This window comes from Balearica regulorum, chromosome 3 (genome assembly GCF_011004875.1).
Source record: "Balearica regulorum gibbericeps isolate bBalReg1 chromosome 3, bBalReg1.pri, whole genome shotgun sequence".
In the NCBI taxonomy this organism is placed as follows: domain Eukaryota; kingdom Metazoa; phylum Chordata; class Aves; order Gruiformes; family Gruidae; genus Balearica; species Balearica regulorum.
The window spans coordinates 115,969,307-115,993,959 of NC_046186.1; the positions used below are offsets into that span (position 1 = coordinate 115,969,307).

At 43.8% G+C, this 24,653-nt stretch overlaps 1 protein-coding gene across 2 annotated transcripts in view; it reads right to left on the minus strand.

Moving 5' to 3' along the window:
- Window positions 1-24,653, minus strand: part of SPRED2 (sprouty related EVH1 domain containing 2) — a 65,756-nt gene that overhangs the window by 11,527 nt on the left and 29,576 nt on the right. For both annotated transcript variants that reach the window (XM_075749712.1, XM_075749713.1), the window contains exons 2-4: window positions 15,422-15,599; window positions 13,902-14,070; window positions 11,123-11,187 (exon numbers count right to left, since the gene is read on the minus strand). In XM_075749712.1, coding sequence (XP_075605827.1) covers window positions 11,123-11,187; window positions 13,902-14,070; window positions 15,422-15,599 — 412 coding nt within the window. The remainder of the gene's footprint in view (window positions 1-11,122; window positions 11,188-13,901; window positions 14,071-15,421; window positions 15,600-24,653) is intronic.

Sequence of the window (24,653 nt, forward strand, 5' to 3'; positions counted from 1 at the left end):
GGTGGGAACTAAGACTGGGGAGAGAGAAAAATGCTAATGAAAATTAGGTTAGCTAAGCTAAAAGAATCGATGCACCTAATCCATCATTAATATCTTTGCTAGGTACAAATTCAACACTTCAGCCTCTAAATTCAGCAGCATGCTCCTCCTATAATATACCAGGTTACAAAAGAAAGGGAAAAAACAGTTAAATGCAAACTTCCCACAGCAGACGAATATGATATTTTAAGAAGTCAGTTAGGGGTCATTTATTCACACAGTTATGAGCATCCACATTATTTTAGCTGGAATTCATCACCAAAATAGAATCCAACAGCTGATGCAAACTTTTAAAATACTCTCTTCACATGCACTGCAAATACGTCAGGCTCTGCTTAAAAATGCAATGGTACTTCTGCCTTTCCTTCTCCTTTTGCAGACAGAACCAGAGACAGATGAACTGCTTCCTATAATCACTTCTGATTTAATTTTCGTAAAATATTTACAAGATACAGGGCGAGCAGACCCTTGGCAAAACACATTAGGCAGGTGAGGGAAGGAAAAAGGAAACTGGGCTATTTAGATGCAGTTGTTTAGAATGCATTTCTGCACTGGGCAGAGGTCCATTTTAAGTTCCTTGGACTCTTGTATTCTGTTGTTCGTCCTCAGTTACTACCAAACACATGCCTGGGGGTGGAGGGAACACCAGTCAGAAGGTTGTTTTGTTGTGGTTTTTTTTTTGCTTTAAAGGGATGAACAGGGGGAGCCTGCCACTTTAAAGGAAAATCATTCTTGAAGCTTCATGTAAAAGCACGTTTCATTGCTTTGCTTTACCAAACTCCTCCTTTTCCTTTCCAAACTCTCCAAAAAAAGAAACCCCAAACAAAACAAAAAACACATTTGAGAGTATGCAACCAAATTATAGTTAGACTAGCAAAACTCAGGTGCAGACTCCAAGCAGCTTGAATTCTCTGTGTTTTGTTTTGTTTTTTTTTCTTTTCTACCTGTTACACAAGACAACAGATTCACACCAGATTTGCCAGTGTTTAAACAGCCCATGGAAATGACAGCCTCCCTCCCAATGGAGGGAAACGTAGTCATTTGCCCCGTGGTTCTGACTCAGCCCCTTCCTATCATTGCCAAGATGGATGCTCCAGCTCTCGGCACCAGGAGCCAAATGCTTCCCCCCGTTGAAATTCTGCAGGGGCTGGGATGCCGGCGCTGAGCACGGCTTTGCCCACTCGCTCCAGACCTGCATCCCTCTAGCCCCACCAGCGCTGCTGGGTTGTGCGCCAGGCGACAATTCTCTAATCCTCTCCGCAGTGGCGTGGGAAGTTGTCAATCATTGCTCTGTCCCCGGCCAAGGCTGCCTCTTTCCAACAGTGTTTACACCCTGCACGGGGTCCACTCCGTTCATCACCTTCAGAGGCAGCGCCTGGGGCTGGGTGAGACACCCCAAATCCGGCCGGCATCCCTGGTGCCTCCACCCCTGAGCACCCTGAGACAGAGCATTTTGTTCGGACGCAGCAGCCAGAGGGATTGTAGCTTACAAGTATAGCTGCTTGCTGAAAGCGACTTCTTTAGGTTGTATATTAAAATAATAGAAAAGGCCATTTTCTGTCTTTGCTGACTTTTCAAGCACCATGCAGCTGAAAAAGAACTATACGCTTCAAAGGCTAACTGCATAGCATGGATTAAAGAAGGAATCTAATGGAAAACTAGAGTAATATTTTCAAGGTAAAAGTGTAATATTTGGCTGTAACACATCCCCATCGACACTGCATCAGCTATCCTGTCGTCTCCTTCTTGTCTCAATTGAAGCATGAATTTGGCAGTAGCAACACGAAGGAGGAAATTACCATAAATACTAAGCCAGGTTCAGCCACAAGTGCAAGAACCACCTTATTTGTACCACTGGCACAAACATGGCAAAGGCCCGCGGTGAAGCTGCCTTGCAGGAGGCTGTGCATCCGCAGCTGGCGGGTACACAGCAAGTCGGCACGATGAGTATTAGTGGGGTGGTGCAAGTTTTTTGCAGCCCACTTAGCTGATCACTCCTACAGTTTCCCTTAAGCCAGCACTTCTGTTTCTCCAGCCCTACAGCAAGCTGGCTCAAGAAGCTAAACCACCGGAAAAGTATTCACTTTCTTTTATAGGGCTAGTTTTTGGTTCACTTCCCCCGGCTGGCTCAGCGCAGGGTCAGCCGTGGTGGTGAAACAGGGGACGGCAAGAGCCCCTCTCTGCTCCACTGGCTCTCAGCAGCACTGAGGCTGAGGATGCATCAAGTCAAGTTGTATCACTGGGCTGCGGTTTCATACAGTGCTAACATAACCCCTGCAACCTCATTCCTGCCTCCCCCATGCCGGCTCCGCTCTTGGCACGGCTGGGCTGCAAAAGCAAGGTGGGGGGAACCAAGCTGGCTGGAAAATAACTTGCTTTTCACCAGCGTCTTGCCTCAAATCAGGTCCCCCTTACATAATGCTGAAGAAATGCTTGGGGAACCACAGCCGAACAAAAGCAAGGCCAAAGCGAGAAGGCCACAAACCCAGTCTGCAAAGCTCCATTGACAAGCTGAGGTAGGCAAAACCGCCGCGCTACAAGCATGGAAAAGACGAGCTGTACTTGCAAATACTCCTCCTGGCTGACGTCGAGGGATCAGAGCTATGCAAGGGAAACAGCAAGGGCGACGGTGGCTGCTTTTGGGGATGAAAAGCAAAGCCCACCTTCAGCAAGGGGTCCCAGAGATGGCTTTGTTGGCAGCCAGCAATTCCGGCTCCACCTGTGGATGCTCACCCCCTGCACACCCCCTTTACCTGGGCTGCTGCTGTTGCCTGCAGGGCCATGCGCTAAGTCCAGCTAGTAGCTGATCCAGGTTAATAAATAATCCTTTTTTAAAAAAAAAAAAAAAAAAAGTTAAAAAAATTTCTTCCCCCTCCATTTTCCTGTACATTAAGAAACAGCAATTTCGTCTTGGCTCTGTTTTGTTTCTGACACATTTGTGCCTTAAGCACACAAATGCACTAAAGAATTCAGCTCCAGATGAATTAAAAGGGAACACACTCATAAACAGCTTCACGCTTTAACTCATCACATAGTTTAAGTACATTACTACACAGCCAAATTATTTTTTCAGAAGACAAACACACAGCTAGCTGATTGCAAGTGTGAAATGGTGCTACAATGCTCTCAGATCACAAATTCAGCTAGAAACTACAGCTACGGAGGCACCAGTCAATTCACCTTTGGTCAAGGAATCTTACAGGCAGGTTTGCTGATGATGCCTCTCGGCCTGAAGCCTCAGGTGAATGCGTATTACAAGAACACAGGCTTTCAGTCATCTGGAGATTACTTATATGAATGCAAGTCTGGTTATACCTAACAAAATAATTAAATAGAGTATAAAACCAAAAGAGCCAGCACACTAAAATATGCCACCGTATCATCATCTAAGCACAGGGAAATGGGAAAACGGATGCTAAAATGAGAAAGAAACCAAAAAAACTGACAAAAAAAATCTCTTGAACTGCTGGGGCAAACTGAACAAAACCCAATACTTAACTGGTGCACAAATTACACCACTTAAAAGTTCTGGCAAGATACAGCTATAAGGAAACTTCCATCACAGCAGAAGATCAGATTTCAGTTTCCTGCAGGATATATCCCAATCCCAGCACAGGACCAACTGTGTTTGTATGTGGGAACGATACAGAGCCAGAAAACACACTACAAAAATGGCCTTGAGAGGAAGAATTATGACAAGAGAAATTGCTTACCCTCAGCAAAGTAGCTCAACACATCCAAGTTGCTGCTATAATTAACTACATAAAAAACTACACAACAGTGAGACTTGGAGTATCTGATAGCAATACAGATATTTTCTGCTTAATAATTTGTTATTGAACGACAGATGCTCTCGTCTTGTCTTCACAGACACCCCCAAACACCCCAAGCTCTCAGTAGGCTGGTATTTGCCGGAAAGGACCACTTCCTGTATTTGGGCTGCTAAGGTGAATTAAAAAAAATAAAAATAAAAAAAATAAAAATCACACTTATTCTTTTGGATCTGGTTTTCTGCCTCCTTCACAAAGTGCACATGGGCACCGATGACCAACCAAATTTCTGACTGCATTCCCATCATCTCCCCGCCGGTGCGGTGGTGACTGCCGGACCCTTGGGAAGCTCTGCAGTATTGCTTGGGTGATCCCGTCCGTGCCAGGGGCTCAGGAGTTCGAAGATTGTGTGTGGTAAAACAGCTGGACTGATAGCTTGGTTTAAAAAAAGGTGGGGGGGGCGCAGGGGAAGAAGAGGTTTTACTGTTTTAAAGCCTTAGACTGAAATAGTGCCAAATCAACTGAAGTTCAGTGCACTTGGGAATTGTGTTAAACTGCTTATTCCTGATCTCAAGCACAGGAAGCCTGCTTTGCCCACCAGAGATTGACCCGAAAGCAAGAAAATACTATGATAAATACAACAGAGCAATACATAAACTGTGCAAGATCTCTATTTCCCCTTCCTTTCTTTTAAAGAAAGCAAATAAGGCTTCAAATCTACCCCACACTGCTCTCTCCTATCAGATCCCCTTAGGTCTTCACTTGATTTACATCTCATGAATCCGTTACATACATAAGAATAGATTTTATGCACTACATACCTCCACACCACAGTAATTTTTGTATTTCCTTCTGTCTGGAGGACAGGCTGCGAGTGAGCAAGGACAACCTATAGACTGAAGTACACAATAATTGCCCCTACAGGTTTGAAGAGCTTAAAGAAAAGAGCAGCTGCCATCCCAGATCACAGCAGTGATACCTCCGTCTCAGCGACAATCGTATTAAATTATCAAAGTGAGTATAGCTTGATTGTATTGGTAGAAGAGTAATAAAATAAATGGGCTCATTTCCAGCATCACTTAAAAGAAACGGGGTGTCCTGAAGGAAAGTGAGAAACACAACACTATACAAAACCTGACAGCCAGAAAAAAACTTTCCACTTGAATTTCCCGACTGAAAAATCTCTTTGAGCATCATTATCCATTCCCACCGAGTGACATGAATTTGCTGTGGGCAAAGTTAGTCTGAAGAAAGGCAGGAAAAAGGAATAAAAAGAAGCTAGCTTTAAAATAGCTGGATATTCAGGACCTTTTCACTATTTCAGTGGCATCTCTCCTGCCTCCTGACCCCTGGCATAAAAGGAGAAAAAATTTCACCAAGAAGCTGATACATCCTGGTATTAATGGAAGGAGGAAAAAACCAGTTAAACTACGGATAAATCAATGACCTCAGACTCTGGGACTATCGTGGTAGTCAGTCTGCTGGAACAAATCAAGGCAGATTTCACAGTGCTGAAGTGGGAAGAGCAAAAGCCGTGTTCAGGCGTGAGGAGCGACTGTTGAACAGCCAGTGCAACACCAACTTAAGTGCAGGACAGGACGGGGATGCCCAGAGCACTGCGTATAACTTGAGAGACCCAACTATTAAAAATATGAATAAATCTCAGTCCTGTTCATTGCTCAAAGACAGGAAAGGTTTTTTCTGTTTGTTCGGTAGGTTTTTTTCGTTTTGTGAGGGGGTTTTTTTGGGGTTTTTTTTTGGTTTTTTTTTGAGGGAGGGATTTGTGCCTGCTGGTTTCTGTGTGTGTATATTTCCCTCTACTTGGCAAGTACTTTTTTTTTCCCCTCTTAAAATCTGAATTAGAATAGCTGTGGTTTACAATGCAAGCCCAAAATCCAGACATCAGAGGATGTGGCTAGCAGCAACGAACCCTTCAGCCGTACATGCAGAGCACAGCTGGCTGCTGAGCAGGAAGAATAACATAGGTAAGGCCATCTAGTCCTATTGCTGTGACGATGCGCTAATCACTTTGCTCAGCCTTACAAAGCAAACAAGGTAGATTTGCTTACAGTCACAACCTTAGCATCGCACCCCACTACCTCTGTACAGAGCTCTGCTCCTCCAAAAGGCATTTTTCCTCTCTGTTACTTTATCTTAGGAAGTGTGGAATGAGAGACGCTCCAGCATCACACGGACCTTACAAATTTATTCCAAAGGAATTAGCCTGGGTTTCTACATGTCTGCTTTAAAGAATGAGAGCTACAGTGGTTCTTTAAAAGAACCATCTGAACGTGCAACGACCAAGCCAGCAAGAAAAATTAGATTTAGTGTTTATCTAACTAACATAAATCTTATAAATTTTAATAGTAAGGCTGTAACACGCTTGAGGCCCACATGGGAGATGAAAGTAGGGAAAAGGTTTCATGGAAAGGCAGCAGGGAGAAATCTGGTTTTTTAATTAGGAAACCAGAAGAGATGCAAGGGGGACTGTAACGTTAACATCTGTCACAATCTGGACCGCTACGGTGGAGAATGGGTAATTGTGCCTGTCTCTTAAACGACTGTCAGCAGTGTCCAAGCCACACGACAAACTTCCTAACTCGAACATCCCCGAGCACAGGAGTACACGTTCACGCTGAGAAAAAGGCACGAGGGGCACAGGATCTCTCCAAACACAACTTTGTGGTGAAAACGAGTCTGAAGACTTCTGCTGGAAGCCTGGGGTAAATCCTAGCACCAAGACCCTGCACAGAGAAGGTAAGTGGTGGCAGCAAGATCTGCTCGCATCACCTTAGTGAAGCGGGAGAATATTTTCCCCATCTTGTAGCTGAGGAACTGAGGCAAACAGGCTTTTAGCCAGGAGTCTGCAAGAAAAGCAATGGATCGAGTCCAGGTGTCTTGAAACGCAACCCTGTAGCTCTGCCATGCACCTCTAGATCATGCCTGGTGTACCCGCAAAATTCTACAAGTCTCATTTTGAACAAAAACTAAGATTTTTTCAAAATTATCGATTACATGAAACAGCTACGATTGTAACAAGCGTATCAAATTTAGCAAGGTTGGGTTTTGTTGTTTTCTCCTTCACGTTCCCCCTCTGCAGAAGAGGACTGCAGCCATTTTTAGGTTCACAAACCAGAACAGACATGGGAGCTCTTGCTCCTCCTGCCAGGGGACGTCTTTTCTTCAGCACTAAAGCAGGCACAAGGCTGCGGATTTATCTGAAAAACATGAGCAGGGTTTCAGCTGAACTGGTCATAAGGTTTCAGAATGAACACCTCTGCTTTTTCAGATGGGTTGCTAAGAGAGACCATTTCAGGCACTCTGCAGACTCTGGAAGACATTGACCTTTCTTTCCTTGGCCTCAATTCACATTTTTCACTTCATGGTCATGTGGGATTATTATCTGTAACTGAAAGTAAAAGTGTAGATTAAGGAAAAAATTTTGCACAAGAACTCAATTATATGGCAAATTCTGTGGCTGAGGAAATACAGAATATATTCAGTCCTTATTAAACGTTATTTCTGAAACAAATGTTAATTAAAGAAGGCTGAAGATGCAGGCTGGATGGATGAAGACAAACAGAACAATCTCAGACTGTTGCAAAGACAATGTTTCCCCCAATGGAGACAGAACGGATGGCTAGTCTTACTCAGATTGCATCTCTTGAGAGGACAATTTATAATGTACAAGACAGGAGAAATTTATTTGCTAACATATGGAAAACATTTATGGGCTCTACCGAGGATCTGGAATTAAAGAAACACAACTACATATTGTTAAATCTTCTAAATGGAGATTTCATTTAAGAAATAAGCATAGTCCCCTCCAGTCAGTGACATTTATTTCTATACACTTTTGCTTTCTGCCCTAATAGGTATGAATTTCAGAACAGAGGTTTGTATCGAGTTGCTAGTTGCTGTAGGTCTAATCCATAGGAAAATTATTAGATGGCAAAGTCCTGTTTTTAAAGATACAACCCATGCTTCAGAACGACGGATAGGGAGCATACGCTGTAGGGATGGGGCCAGGTACTGCTGCCCAGGTTACAGTCTTGGCACTGCAAGTTACACTGATGGGAGGAGATAAGGCTACCGACACCAGCAATGCTTCCCAAGCAAATGCTCACGTATCCACAGCTGCAGATAATTCACCCCCTTTAAGAACAAAAAACCCCACCTTCTGGTACAAGAAAATGATCCTCCATTAAGCCACACAAAATCACAGCCTGGGGGAGAGCTCTACCTCTGGGGCAAACCTTCTCTTCCCCATGTAAATAACTTGCTGGATGCCCGGAAGGGTTGCGTGCTGGCTGACGAAGAAACAAAATGGATGATGTACAAGTTGCACGCACAAAAATAGGCACAAAGTCATCATCCCACTGAGTGGTATTGAAGCTAACAGAATCAGGGACAGTATAAAAACCCTGTGTCAATCAATATCCAACAGCCGTATCAGGGTCAGTGCTTATATGCAATGAGGGCAGTGGTTTTAAAGCCTGTATCATTACATTGGTGCAAACATCAGTGCTGACATGCAAGATAAAGCTGGGGTGGCCATCTGTAAAGCAGTGTAAGAAATATGAAGTTTTGGACCGGTTGTGGTTGGACAGATTGAAACATCTTCAAGGAGGGGCAGGACCTCGGGCCAAATATTTGAGGCAGCAGCGATGGCTGGGATTTTCAGAGATGGGTAAATGACTGATTAAATGACTCAATCATGCAGATGCTTTTGAAAATTCTGCCGCACACAGTTAAGTTTATTCATGCATGTGTGGGAGAGGGGGAGGACTGTGAAGATTTTAATAACTACCTTAGGAAATAAAAAAGAACAAATGTACTTTCTCTTTAAAACAGAGGGAAAAAAAAAAAAACCAAACCACCCCAAACCTGAAAAATCCACTGCTGTGGCTGGAGAAAAAGAGTTTACAGGAAAGTTGTAAAGAAGTTTTGTGTGCAAGGATGACCAAATAGACTATGATACGCAAGTCAAAAAGAAGTGCAAAGAAAGAATGAAACAGAAGGGTAAAAATAAAACAGATCACAGCCCTATCAATTTCTTCCAGTCTAAAACCGCTCCACACTTCAGTCTGTTATTTCTGGCTTATGCAGACTTCCTAACTCCACCATCACCTACCAGTATTCCCAGATAAACGGGAAGCCAAGAACTTCAAAGAGCTTAACGACTGCAGTGAAAGGAGAAACTTCATCCAGAGAAGGCAAAGAAGAAATATTAAGGAAGAAGATGCTCCTAAAGCCTTGCTTTCGGAGTACGACAACACACCCGCCCTGATGCAACAGCTTCACCAACAGCTCTTCGCAAGCTACCACCATCTGTGAAGTCCCCCCTCACCCTCCCTCTGGAGATGACACAACATCCAGAGAGAGCTGCCAGGCAGGGCACAACCCGAGGTGTGAACGTCCCCCTCGATCCCAAAGTGCCGATCGCAGCTGAGTTTTCCCTCCTTCCTAATGCTATCAAGTAGCTTGCTCCTCCTTCTCCACCAAGCATCCTACCCATAAATATCTGCACAGCAGGGGGTTATCTGTCACCTGCCTGGGGTCAAGTAGGGGGGAAAATCTCTCTCAGTTTTGGCTCTTCACTTTGAATGCAGGAGTTTGAGGGATTTTGATGCAGCTGGAGCACCATTCATCCAAGTTTCCCAATGCAAAGCAACACCTACTTAAAGGCAACAACTTCTTCCTCCCAGTAAAAAAAGCACCCTTCGAGTTTAAAAATCAACACTTAACCACAAGATCAAGCTTGTGGGGAAATTCAGGAGCACTCACAGGTCCCCAAACGTCAGCCGGTTGATTTTAGCAAAAATATCCTTTCCTATTTCCACAGGCTACTTTTTACTGCTTTAATACTATTTCCATGTCTAACCCAGCGAGAGCTGGCACACACCCACCCAAGGCGCATTTCGACGGTCGTCCCCTTTCTGATGAGCACAGAAGAGCCGCACACACGTCCAGCGTGACCAACATCCCCAGCAAAGCACAGCTCACCTGGCAAATTTGCAGACAAACCAGCACAAATTGGTAAAATGCTCTGGGCTCCAGCGGTGCCTTCCCCTCCCGCCCCCGTCTGTCCCAGCCCAGCGCCCATAAATCACTTCTGGCAGGTAGCTGGGAAGCAGCTGCTAATGATAGTTTTGCTGCGGAGTGCAGGAAGTCACCTTTTAACCCTGCCTGCTGTTGTTTGTCTCCCGGAGCCGTGACAAAAGGACAGATGCAGACAACATGCCAGCCGTCAGGACAATGCGGTCAAAACGCGGCAGGGAACCTGCCCTGATCTCACACCGGTGAAACATCACCCTCAAAAACACCTTTCGTTTTCGGGTGCTTCCTGGTGCCTATTTTCAAAGAGCTTCATGCCGGTCCTCAGTTTTCCCTCATTCACCCTAAAGATGCAGGGAAGCATCCCAAAGACAGCGTTAACTGAGTTTGCTGCTGCTGTGCTGAGGACATCCCACCTTCCACCCTCCTGACACCCAGTCCCCACCTGCGCTGTGGGACAAGGAGGGCATTTATAATCTAACATGTGCATGGGGGTCTGAGATCGGAGCTGAGTAAATAAATTTAATAGACAAAGCATTTGTTATGAGCGTCCTGTTTTCAGCCCAAGGAATATCCGTGATTGGATTACAATTTCATCCGACATAATTTTTTGGGTTTTTTTCCCCCCCTCTTTTAAAGTGTGCAAGTGTAGTGGGGACAGTATCAGCTTCTCTTTCAGAAAGACTCCAAAACATATTTCAGATATTACCACAAATTAAATATGAGCAACTCACTCCTACATAAGTCATCGCTTGTTAGGTAGATGGCATGCTACTGTGCCTTCCTCCAGCTGAAAAACACTTGTTTGAACTTTCTGCATTTCATGCTCAGGCAAAACACTTATGAAGTTGGCTTTTGTTAACAATTGCAATACAAAATCTCATTTCCTTGAGTATGCGCCTGAGTAGCAGCCATCTACTCTAACTTGTGGGAAGCGTCTTAAGGACAGAGAGATATTAAAGAGGTTTGTGCACCACTCAGACCAAGTCATAGGAAATTTGAGAGTTACCATTCGCTCACTTCTAGCCCTGACAACACCTGCTCTGCCGTGCTTTTCACACGGCGACAGGAGGCCAACAGAAACCCAAGACTTTACCTTCTGGAGAGGAGATACTTCCATCAAATAAAACACACCCACTGGCCAAACATGACGACAGCTGGAAGCCAACCCCGAGGCATAAAAAGAAAAACCCTTTCCAACCTGACTGTGTAAACTGGAGCGTAAATGAGAACGACCTCAGGTGAGATGTACTTACAGTGAAGACATCATCATCGCCAACCTCGGCCTCATTGTGAAGCGTTGACGAGGAAGTCGTAGACCCTAGAAAAATGAAAAAATCCAGCTTTTTAAAACACATGACGTTTCTATGCAACTTTTTTTTCATTAGGCCGGTAAACATTTGGATTCTCACACGTTTGTATATTGTAGATGCGTAAGAGCAGCTCAAATTAAGGAAGAAAAATCCATCTACTGGTAGCTGGGTTGGAAAGGTAAAATCTGGAAGTGTTTCTTGACACGCAACTGTATGGCTGCCAATGCTAATTAACTATGTTAAAAATAGCAGTTAACATTTCCAATTACAGAAGACTTTAATTTCTGAAGAACAGTAAAGCTACATACTAATCAGCGCTCAAGATTAGATACTCAGCTGTCAAGAAACCACATGAGAGTTATTCTTCATGTATTCCCTAAATCTGGAGGGGGGGGAAATGACTTTTTATTTTAAAAAAATAAACCTCACTTTGAAGAGTTAGATTGCGTTGTTTTTCTTCTTCTAATTTTGGAAGCTGTTATATATTGTAAAGGTCTTCTCTGCTACCAGCTATTTCTCAGAGAACCACTTTGCCCCCCATAAGCAAAGTATTTGAAAGGAGCTGAAATGTGTAAAATCATAGACAAGAGCAAAACACTTGGGTGCGGTTCTCATTAATTACATGGCAATCGTCTGGAAAAAGAGGGAAATTATAGTAAAAACCCCTTCCTCCAACCCCTTTCCCCACCCTGCAGGTGTCCCTCTCTGGAGCTGCTCAAAAGCCGGGTCAGCACCCACATCGCAGAAGGGCAGCGGGAAGGGAGGCACACGCCATCGCTGGACCCGGCGCTGAATTTATGCTGTGGCTAAAAGGGGGTGATCCCTCTCCCCTACCCCTGGCCAAGGATCCTGAAGCCCCTTCCCAGCTGGCTTCACGTGCCATGAGGCTGCCAAGGAGGGTGGGCATTAGGGCCACATCACATCCCTGGCTGAAATAGTTGAACGGTTTGTACCACCTTCATTCTGGAAATTTTTAAAAATAATGTACTTTATATAACGCTATCTGCGCCAGCCTCGGCTGCTCTCAGTTGCATCATCACAAAGATGCGCAGAGCTAAGTGCGAAAGCCCACTTAAAATGCTAAGTAACATGAAAACATTTGTGCCATTTGCTACATTAGCTTTAAAAGTAAAAAAATCCAGACGCTCTACAGAGCTACATAGGATTCCTGCATTTGTGCACAAAACTTCTTTACTCCTGATGCTACAGGGAACAAGCTATTGGTTAAAGATTAATAATAAATCAGCGATTTCATGAAGTTTCGAATGCACATAGCTTGTTGTGCTTGATATTACCTGCTAAATTTGATCAACTACACGAACAAAAAAATGAATGATAAATGAAATCCACTGCCCGACGCTGTCTGTGCACGAGCCAGTTACTGTTTTTCATTCAGAAAGCCTTATTTGGAAGTCAAGGAGGAACACATTCATGAGGATCAGTTTGTGCTGTTAATGGATAAATATAGATTTGCTGATTTTGAAGTATCTGAGATACAGCAGAACTTGATTATAAATACCTCCACTGTAAAATGGATCAGAAAGAGCAGAACAGGAGCTGCCACGTGCCAACGTCTCCAAAATACTACTCAATACAGGTGAGTTATCAACTCCTTGAAACTTTGCACAATCCCGTGCCATTTACATAAAACACCACTTCTATGACTCAAAATGCCTCCCAGTTTTAGCAAGAAGAAAGCAGAAGGCCTAGCTGTAACTTCTTCACGTTAATGGCACAGGAAAAAGCAAATGAGTAACTAGTTGAGAAGATCCTTCCTCAAAGTGATGAAGTATTTACCAGGAAGGAGCCCTGGCGCATTATTTCTCTCCCAGTACCTACCATTTCCATGTTAAAGCAAGGAGAGGGCATCCCAGAATGTTAAAGTGTCCTATGGAGCTAATGTCCTCAAAAAATAATATAATCTGTATATAAAAATATCCTGGTCACACCGGGTGAGAAGGGGAAAGGCTTTGGACCACAAAGTCCCTCCATAAAGGGACATGGTTTAAAAAAAAAAAAAAAAATCAAGCAAAAAACCCCAAGAAGAATCAAATTTCATTAAAATAAAGTACTAATGAATTATACCTGTATTATGATTGCCTGATTGCAATGAAATGTGAAAAGAAAAAAAAGTTATGACAACTTCAAAGCACAGGCAATTCAAACGCATTTTTTACAGAATTAAAAAAAACCCCAACAACACAACAAAGTCTTCAAGAACCACCATTGGACTAAGAGGACGCAGACAAAACTAATTACAGAAAAAACCCCAACAAAACAACAAAAAACAAAACAAAGTTTTATTCAACTCCAGGCAGGAATTCATACTATGATTTAACAAAGACTCAGTACAACGAGATTCGGCTGCACATAAAGAGCCTGGGCTGTTTGAGTTGCCATCGTTAATGTGAAACTCAAGCCTATCAAAAAAAGCAGTAATAACAAACTCAATGATAATTAAGGGAGGAAGTCTGGACAGACCGGGCCAGATAGGATTGGAAAATACCTGGACTGAAATCCCTTTTCTCCTTAAGGGACGAGAAAACTCAGTTCTTAAAAGTACGCTTGGGCTTACTCAGCACAGGGCAAGTGCCCAGCTACACCAGAGACGTCCAAGCCAAAGAAATTATTTTAAACCTGCCCCTCTTCCCAACTCCATGACTCAAACCCCCTTCCTTCCCTGCTCTTCCAAGGGTCGAAGTGGCAGCTGCCGCCACGGTACCTTCAATGAGGTCCTCGATGGCTTTCCTCACTCCTCTGTCGAAGGCTCTAGCGTCGGCGGGGCTTTGAAAAGTGAGCCCGAACTTTCTGTTGTCAACTTTCCAGTGGTGGAAGGTGGGGTTCGCCTTTGTGTACACCAGGTCCTTCTTCACAAAGCACTCCAGCACCACCTGGGAGGGCATGAGCCCCAAAAGAGGAGCAGAGTCACTTTTCCAACCCCAAGGACAGAGCCGTCCCCGACCTAAAAACAAGCCAAGTCTCGCATAGTGGAACATCCTTCCCTACCAAACGATGACTAATAAACGCCAGACACTGTAATAGTTCTCATAACCATCGCACATTCATCTTTTGCTCGTGCTTTGAGTAGGTGCTTCCTTGCTACCCCTGGAGCCTGTTTCAAGACCCAGTGTGGCACAGGTTACAGCTAGTGGGGGCTCAGGTGGAAGGAGAACTTCTTCCCTCAATAACTTTGCTCAACGGAAATTTCATCCGCCAGCAACAGATTTAGGAGGTGCTGTTACGCTCCCCCACCTTTTTTTTTTTTTTTTTTTTTCCCTCCCTCAGCCCCAGACAGGCACTCATTTCAAGCTTTGCTGTGCCAAAAACCATCTCTAGGGTGATGCTCAGGAAGAATAGGAATGGCTTGCAAGTCTTACCCTGTCCCCCAAACCCACAAGCATGGCTCCAAAATACTGTTTAAAAAAAAAAAAAAAAAAGGCATCCTAAGCAAAATAGTATTGCAACAGACAAGCTGTACTTGAAACAGCTTTAAAATACCAGTCTTTTTGAAAGCAAGATCATTTCTGACTCAATGATTTATCCCCCGCCCCAACACTGAGTTCGCAGAGCCTGTGCGGGGAGCATGCATTTTTAAGCTAGCCCATATCTTCACAGGAAGAAATTTCAGAAGAATCAAATATTTAGAAATGAGATAACAAACTGTAACATCTAAAATGGACCCTGGACACAGGGAAAAGGCTTTATTGAACTGATTTGTGTGGGGAAAGAAGAGAGCTCTTTTTTAAATAAACAGCTACCAGGAGAAAGCGAGTGTGTGAACTCATAAGAGACAACTTGTCTTCATATTCTCACTCTGCTCGTTCAAACCTTGAATGGCACGCAGCATAAATAATTCATGGCTGTTTTAAAGGCTTGCGCTGCATTACTCAGTGCAATGTGACTGGCTTCATGGGTTCTTTACACTCCAGGTCACTTCTCATGTACCTCTGCTAGGTCTTAGGAAAAAAAACCCAAAACAACCCAGGTCCTTTTTCAATCATCAAAGGGGGTCTTTGCACATGGATGTCAAAAAATTTACCTGTTCCTTCCAGGTGGTGGCACGACAACCTAGATAGCAAAAGATGGCAATTCTAGATAAGGATGGTTTGTTTTGTCCAATCTGATACTAGCTGCACGTCTGTTTTTCATTTTTTTAAAAAACTTGCACAAGAATACAATAGCAATAGATTTGGGATAATTCTCATTATAAGAACAGACAAAAGTTGAATTAGGTTCTATTACCAGTTTGTCTTTCTGCCTTTCACCATGGATTAGAAATCCACTTCTTCCATTGCCCTCTGGGTACGTGACCTTGCAGACGCCAACTCTACTGAGACCGCCTCCTTCTTGCGGCAACCATCCCCCACTGGAGTCATCTCGGGTCATAACCACAGCTTTGACTCGCACAATATAGCTGTCACTGCAATGGTAACAAAATAAAAAGAAAACCTTTTGTGAGCATCACATAGTCTCATCAAAGCGTTTTTCTTGAGGGCGGTATTTAGACACCATTGGTCTGGTCCCAACACAGTCCAGGATGGAAGTCCACCTCTGTGGCAGATGGTCTTGACAGCTCAAGCCATCATAGGAAAGAGACCCATCAATCAGCAAGGAATGAACCCACTGGGTTTCCAGACATCAGCATACAGATCAAACAACCCATGGTGCCAGACACCCTTTCCCTCATGCAGTGGGGGACCGGGACCAAGACAGCGAGGTGAGCCAGGCAGCACCCCAAGGCTGCCACCCACAGGGGATGCATTGGGGCATCAGGTCTCCAAAGTGTTGGAAGAACATGTGGTGCTCAAGTAACACATGAACAAAGTGTTTTAAGGTTTCTGTGATCAAATTAGCGAAGCGGGCTTTGGAAGATGACACTCAAATTCCTCCGCAACTGGGACAGCCTTATGGGGAAAAAACCCGACAAGTATGGCTCCAACTGGTACCTCAGATAAAGGGAGACGGGAACCATGTCAGCTCAGGTCATCAGGACCACACCATGTCCCTAAAACAGCTCCACCAGAATTTCAAGGGGCTTTCAAAGATGACACATCACAACATCACCAGAAGCTATTCTGGAAGCAGTGAGATTTGGGGGTGATCCAGCTGCCCATCACCATGGGTCAAAAGAGCCCCCACAGCAGGAGGCTCCACTTCCTCATCAGGCTTCCTCCCACACCCTTTCCACGGAGCAGTTGCTCCACCATCTGCTGGAGACATTACCAGGGAACGGGGTCATTTGGGAGCGGAAAGGCCACTACAAGACATAAGGAAAAGCCATGCACCTTGCATGGCACACGCAACAGACTCCAACCTAAAATGGGTTCCATCCCAGAGCTTCTGGGAAATACCAAAATTAGCTTTTCAGGCCTCACAGGGCTTGGTGTAACCTGTCACATGTTAGACATTGATTAATCCAGTGAATGCTCAGGAACAGTGCCAACAGCTGTGATGCTGTGTGCCTCCTCACAGGGAGGTCACCACAGCATGGTTAGACATCAGCCACATGCAACCACAACACTCTCTGCTGCAGAGACACCTACCAGCACCCACAAAGGTGCCACAGGGCACTCAAACCTGGGCAAAACTGGGAACGTCAACAGGGGCTAAAAGAAAGGATGCATAAAGAAAATTGCCCAGTAATTGTCCACCTCCAGGCCATCAGGTGAGCTCACCAGGAGGAGAAAGCCAAACCTGTCCAGGGCTCCAGGAGGAGGCCTTTCAGAATGACAGGTATCATCCTTTAGGGAAAGGAATTTCTCCTTGAGGAATGCTCTGTATCCAGATCTTTTCCCAGCACCCTGAAAACCATGACAAGGGAATCAGCCCTTTCTATCCAAAGTTAAAAAGCAGCGGTAGCTTTCTTCATCCTGCACCTGGTAAAACCACCTCTTGTTTTCAAACATTATTTTTGCATCACTTTTCTAATCCAAGTGCTAATACTTGAGGTCTGAGTTCCCCTTTCTCTAATACGACCAGATTTTATGTCATACCTAAGCAAGCAGCCTCACGGAACCCACTTGAAGGCAGTTTTGATGACAGGCCAAGGGAGGCAATGAACATCTTCTGGGCAGAGGTGCCCGGGACCAGCTAACCCCTTCTGCAGCTGGACAGATCTTGCAGAACACATGCTGTGATTTTCCCTTCAGTGGCTTTATTTTATGGATACTCTAACTTTCTCACCAGACCTACACAATGAAGGCAGTACACAGATGCTTCATCCTCTGTTGCTCTGAGGAGTTTGCCCTGGCTGATTAAAAGCTCTTCAGCATGCTCAGATACATGGCCGTACCACAGCTGACACATGCACGGCATTCACAGAACTGAGAAACAAAGTTTTTAAGAATATTTTCGCTCCAAGTCCTTAAAGCAGCATCCTGGTACAGGAAACAGGGTAAGCACATCCATAAACAGATCCAGTTACCTTTTAATTTTCTAATGAAAACCCATTTCTAGATTCTACCAGTGGCAACTTTAATCTCTTGGCTTCCTGATACTCAGAATTAAGCAAAATACTTCAGCTAATTTCGTACCACACAAAAACTGAGCTGCTTCCATCCAAGACAATTTTTATTCTCCTCATCTCTCTACCGTTCCCATATGGTCCATAAGGACTAGCAATTAACAGATAAAGAACAAAGGAAGCCAACAATACATTTCTATATAGTTCTCCTACTCCCCGAGGATCCTTTCTGGACTTATTTTTAACTCTTTTCACTTCTGGGGAACTCCCACTAAATTTCGAGCTCTCTTCTAATGTTGGAGCTGCTTTGATACAACCTTCTTTCCCATCCTCCCACAAGTCATCCACAAAACCTGCTCCTGCTCCTTCTCCTTCCAGGCTTGGAAATTGCCACTAGCAATATAGCTTCCTGTGGGGTTTACCATTCACGCTTATGGCAGCAGTCGGAGCCTTTGGCTGTCCCAAAAGTAACATCGTCTTCAGTTACTTTACTGCAGGAATCGTCCACTTAAAGGAAAAATAAGAAAGCAGCAGCTACTCAGTAATTTGCATCAATTACCTGCGCATTTCCATCACCTCTCGGTGATTTCTCCAGGCTCTTAATTATGTTTGAATACTAGTGGATGCCTACACATTAAATTTAGGTCCCCCGACTACTATCCCTGCCCATTATACTCACACCCTGGTGGGGCACAGAGCCATATGGTTTTCATTTTCATATCCCTACTGATATTGTGACCCATGGCTCTTACAACCTCTGCCACCAAGGCCACTGATTTCACCCACATGCCCAACAGCTGCATGACCAGAAGCAACGCCTATTAGAGGAAAAGACAAGCACTTCATTAACTCAAACTGTTGGTTCTACTTTTGAGCAGCATTTTTTTTGGAAGTTGGCATCCTCACCCTGGATTGCCTTGTGCATTTGGTTCAAGGTCTTGGAGACCAGTGAGAACACAGACAGGTTTTGGACCAGGATTGGCAACTGGCATCTGCCCACATCCAAGATGCTCCCGTGATGCCAGAGGGTCAGGGATTGAGGAACAAGGGGGTGAGGAAACAAGCTGGAATATAAGTTTTTTGACCCAAACGGAACAATCTGGTAATTTGCTTTAATGGAAAGTGGGTGGATTGATAGTGGAGAATAATTTGCTGGCTTTTCAAGAATATGTGCTGGAGAATGAACTTAAAGGAACCTAAATGCAAAGTGAAAGACGTTAGAATTTTTCTCCTTTGCTCATTACTCATTTGTCTGTCACCCCCAAATACCCAAGAGAACACCGTATAAACTGCATCTCCCCCAACCTGAAGAGCTAGCTCCTAAAATATATCAAGCCAGAAAAGCTAGCCTCCATTCCCCTACCACAGCAAGACCTCTGCTCCTCTATTGGAAAAGCAACTTGACCAGCAAAAGGGTTCACCTTTGGCAAGGTAAGCAGAGCTCTGGCTCCGTTAATGTAATCCCTTGGCACATTTTCCTGCACAATCAAAAGTCACCAGTGATGTCCCCATCCCCGTTGCTACTAGATACCTAACACGCAACCTACACCAAGGGACTTTGGGGAGGGGGGAAAAAAAAAAAAAAGAAAGAAAAGAAAGAAAAAAGGTGTTTAAGGCTTCTTAGGGCTTGATATCTTGGATTAGTCACTGGACTCGGACTCAGAAGCTGCATGTTGACTTTTCAAGGCTACGCACTGCTTCCTTCAGTTTTATATGTCAAAATCTTGCCTGCCGTTTCCATCCACAAGCCTAGAATAGGCAATGCTTCTTTCCTTCACGCCAGTGTTGATAAATACTTGGGAGGTACTCAAATATTTCAGGTCCATATAAGGACCTTGCTTCCTTAGCATAAAAGCTGTTTATTTTCTTTGCTATTTAATTTTACACGACCGCACCGAGGCTCTGGCTGGTTGCAAGAGTTCAAAATCCTCTGGAGTGATCTGCAAATCCCACGTGCATGTCACTGCTAAAACCCTGGTGCACCGAAGCAGCAAAACAACCACGTTCAAGTCATCCAGCTGCACTTTTATCATGGCAACTGTGTAATTTGAGTATTCCAGGAGAAATGGTTAATGAGGTACGTGAAAATATTTGGTCCATTACCATTAAAGAGATACCGATTTCCGCTGAGATTAGATAACGCAAGCCTTTCGTACAGTTAAAAATGAAAGAGCTAAAAAAAACCCACAGCAGCCTTAGTTCACCTCATTTTATTGGCTTCTTAAACTTTAAGACCGCTCTAATTGTCGGGTTTATGGCCTACGCACTATGCGTTTCATGCAAACTATTCCTAATTATGCTCTTAACTGGAATACTTTGCTATCTTAACCCTACAGATTTGTCTTCAACAGTCTTAAAAGCTTGGGAAGAAAGTATCTGCAGGGATTACCCAGCTGCATGGCAGCCAGCCAGCGTGTTCCAGGGCTGCTTCAGGTTGTTCGCCCGCCCCACCCAGAGCAAAAAACCATAATGAACTTGGGGAGTAAAGGTAGCGCAGAAAACCACGTGCTGTTTTTACTGGAAGGAAAAGAGAGCCCTTTAAAAATTATAGCTCGTGGGTGTGCATTTTATCTATAAAAAAAAAATTAAAAAAAAAAAGAAGCGTGTGCATGTATAATTGCTACTCTGAAGGGTATTGAGAATTTTCCTAAACAAGAAGTGACTGAATGATTACCTTTGCAATAACTGAACCATGGCTGCATTACCTATAGCCTTTTACAAAGCATTTGTGCCTAAGAGACAGGCAACGTTTAAGGCGGATAAAAAAGTGCTTTCCTCCAGCACGCACGAGCTGCATTGTTAAGCGCAGCCGACACCATCCAGTGCTCTCTGACATGAGCCGCATCACTTACAGCAACTGCACCACAGCGAAACCAATGGGGGAAAAAGCTCAAATCCAGGACTAAACAGCAAATAACTTCTTCATTAGTTAAGGCTTTAATTTTACCAGTGTCTTTGAAAAAGGAGGGTCAAAGTACGCAGCTCCCTTCCACCAGCTGCTCTTCTTTTCCACTTTAAGGCAGCAACTGCAAATACCATCTGAGATGTCTGTAAATCCCAAGGTGTGTGTGTGGGGAAGTAGTTCAACCCACCACATTTACTACTTTCCTTTAAGTCACATTTAGCATCTAAAACGCTTTCCAGACACCTTTCATAATTCAGTAACATTTTTTCCTCTAGCCAGGCTAGTTAACCAAAACATAAATGTATAGACTTCCATGCTAATGCAGCCATTTGGCACTTCAGTATTTTCCTCCCTTCTCGACTTTCCAGCTTACAAAGCCAGGAGAGATTCAGGTCTCAGAAAAAAAAGGTAATTGCATATAATGGGTTTCAAAGTTATGGACTGCTGTCTTTAACGCATCCACATTCCCAGATCCCAGGGAAGAGCCAAAAGGACAGCAGGAGGCTGCAAACACAACAGCGGCAGAGGTCGGGCTGTTCAGCTCAACTGAACCGCAGACACCGGGCGCTTAAACACAATTTAAACTACATGGATCCATGCAAATTTAACTTTACGATTACTGGGGCATAGCCTGTCTTTGGCTGAGCTGCTGTATTTCACGGTGCTCTCACTTTGCCCTCTGTCCCCGTCCCAGCAGCTCTGACAGCTGGAGGTAAAGCCATCCTGTTCTGCCCAGGTCATCGCTGGAAATTACATTGCAAAGATCCTCTCTGGAGTTCATCCCACAGGCAGAAAGCAGTGGCATTTTGATGGAAGTCATGAAAAACTGCTGGGTTTGGAATCCCACTTTCCTGATCTGATGCTTGGTTCATGAACCTTCTAGCAAGGGTCAAATACCTGCAGATCATAACCAGCATTTTCTTCTTCAAAATCCTAACTTATCACTTTGTCAGAAAAAAAACTTCTTAGTGCACAGAGCCACAGCAAAATAAAAGTTGGTATTTTGATGTAATTTAGATTTCCAGCAGGTCTGCACCACTCTGGTCAGATGCAATGTTGAAATGGAGCCTGTAGAAAACTGTGGAAAACCTCCCAGAAGTTTTCCTTGCCCTCACCTCCGTATCACAGCAGGAACACAGAACCACTGTATCTGTAACCCATCCCTAGTATAACAAATTTGCAACCTATATTTTCCTGTCTTTTAAATCCAATACTGCCAGAATAAAAAGGCATCTGGGAAATTTTGGTTTCCACCTGGGTCAGATTAAAAGACAGTTCGGTCTCCGCATGCCTCGCTCCAGAAATGCTGGCCTAGTCCTCCAATATGCCTGTCCTGGGGCATTTCATCTCAAACCAGTATTAACCTTACAAGTCAATTCCAGGACATTTCTCTCTGTCTGAATAAAATGAGAACACTTTGTTGGCATTTACCATTTCCTCCCAGCTTCCCTCTGAAAACAGAATTTCTTCTTCCAACTCCCCAGTTCACACCTGGCTACTGAACTGAGTGCGGCAGCATGCGTTCCGCTTGCACGCTGACCATTTTACACACACACAAAAAACAAAAAAGAGGGGAAACCCCCTTATATTAACTCCAAGAACACCATTAGCTGCAGAAGGTGGAAGAGGAAAATCCTGTGTTGAAGGAAGTGCTCATGTAGGATTTGCAAATCACTGCCAGTAAGTTACGAGACATGCACGGTCCTACCTGCACATCCCATAAAACACCCCAGATTAGCTTTGCACAAAGGTTATCCACTATTGTGAATTTTCCTGCCAAAAATCTTGTTGCGTGCAGCAAAATAAAGCCAACCCAGCAGGATGATCACTCTGATGGACTGCAAGGAGCCTGGATGCAGCAGGGATGCTCAAAGGCTCAAGCGCCTTCAGCCCTCCAAAGCTTGCCTTCCTAAACAACACAGGGCTTCACGCAAGCAGCAGGAGGCTGGAGCAAACCCAAAGTACCACCTTTTCATTTTACTTTTCATTGCTTGATGCCTTTCTGGGTCTAGAGCAGCCTCAAAAGGAGAGTAAAGAGGGGCCAGGTCCTCCACGGCCAGTGCCCACCAAGCCTGGGTTTGCTTCCAGTGCTGCAGCCCATCCAAAAAGCTTCCATAAAAAAGATTAATAGCAGTTTTGTTTGGGTTTTTTTCAGAAGGAAAAGGACTTCTCAAAAAACCAAGACACCTGCAACAATCCAGCCACCCGCCTCCACATCTCCCTTAAATGCTGAGGCAACTATGAACAAAGGAACCCTTTCACCAAAATGTTTGTTAAACATTTAAAGCTGATTTTATTGAGTTTATTAGAAACAGCTCTATTCTACTTGCTTGATTGGGATTTCATAATCCCATACTTATTTCAGATCCTTCCAGGATGTACATGGGAAAATTATTTTAATATATATTTATATATAAATTTTTGCATATATTAATATTAGTTTGGGTTTTTTTAAAATTATTTTTTTTTAAGTGACACACACAAAAGCATCAGATTCTGCCATGAGAATAACTCTCACAGCACCTTTTTACAATGCAACATCCCGGCTAATTTGGATACACCAAATTAGAGGATGAGACCAATTGTCTGCTGCAGACGGAGCCCTTGCTCCTTACGGATATGGTGTTAAAAAGCAGGGTTTGGTGCAGGCAGGGCACCACGACGGCTATTCGCACAGCTGCAGGGTCGGGTGGTTTAGCCTTGCACGGGATAAACCGGTTTTTGGCAAGTGTAACCTCTCCTCCTGCACCACGCTTGCCAAGCGATGCTCAAAAAGTGCCATACACATGGGCAAACCCCCAAATGAATTTTTTTTTAGGGGAAAAAAGCAGGCTTGCAAACATGCTGATGGGAGATCCACTGACGCAGCTTGAGTGCACGGATTTTAAGGGCTATCCCCAGAACCTAGCTTACTACCCAAACGATATTGAATTAAAGTGAAAGTCTACCTGCATCAGGGGCGGATTCATTTATTACTCATTGTCGTACTGAAATATTTAAGTAATATATTGTTGAAACTGTGTTAGAGCTATCAAAACCCACAGCAAAAGCTGTTACAAAAATACCCCCTGCTGCCAATATTTTTTTTTTTTTTTATTTTTTCCATAAAAGACACCTACAACACCACTGAGATGCATGCTAAAGACAAAACTTTTAAGGAAATCTCTTCCAAAAAAAAAAAACCACAGCGAACTTTCATCTCACTGGAGAACAGAACTGCCTGAGGACGAGCCTCCTCGGAGCTTTGCACGGCGGCTGCTATGTCAGTGATTGCAAATTACAGGTTTGGGGTTTATTTAAAAAAGACTTTTCTTCAAAATTGTTTAATGGATCAATTCTGCAATAAATCATTATAGCTGCACAAGACAGTATGTCTTGGAAAGTTGTAAAAGAAGTTGAGCAGCAAAAGAAAAAAAAAAGAATCCATTTAATAAGATAATGCATTTAAATAATTTATCCTGCAGCTCATGAAGCCAGCATGCAGTACAGGCAATAGTTGCACACTCAAGTCTTCCTATTTTTGTGCGAGCATACAAAACATTAACAGATTTCAAGGAAAGCTAATTAGTATTATCATTTACTGTAATGAGAAATAAAGTTGTTATTGCATGACAGATGGTATTTGTTTTATATCACATGGAAGATAAGCAAAAAGCACATAAAAGCTTAGCCAAACAGGTAGTTGCATGAGATCTGCATCCTGAATTGATTTTTTTTTTTACTCACTGAAAAAAGCCACAACTGACTTCCTCATTTTTTTCTAACATACTGACCATAAACACTCCATTACTGTTAACCTACGTTAGCTAATGAATGGCGATATTTAGCAAAAATAAGAAATAAAACTAAAAAGCACAGCAACTGTATTCCAGCTTTAGAAGTTTTACCGCCCTCCTTATTTTGTAAAATGAAACTAGAGATTTGATACCGCTCGCCAAAAATTACAGAGGAATGTAATGGAGAAATCTATTCAATTCACAAGATGACAGGATTTCCACATCACCCTCTTCCCCATCCAATGAGTTTTTGCTGTCACACCTTAGACTGCCGTGATGCCCATGATGTCACCAAACGTGTTGGCCAGACAAGATATGCCATTACTCCTG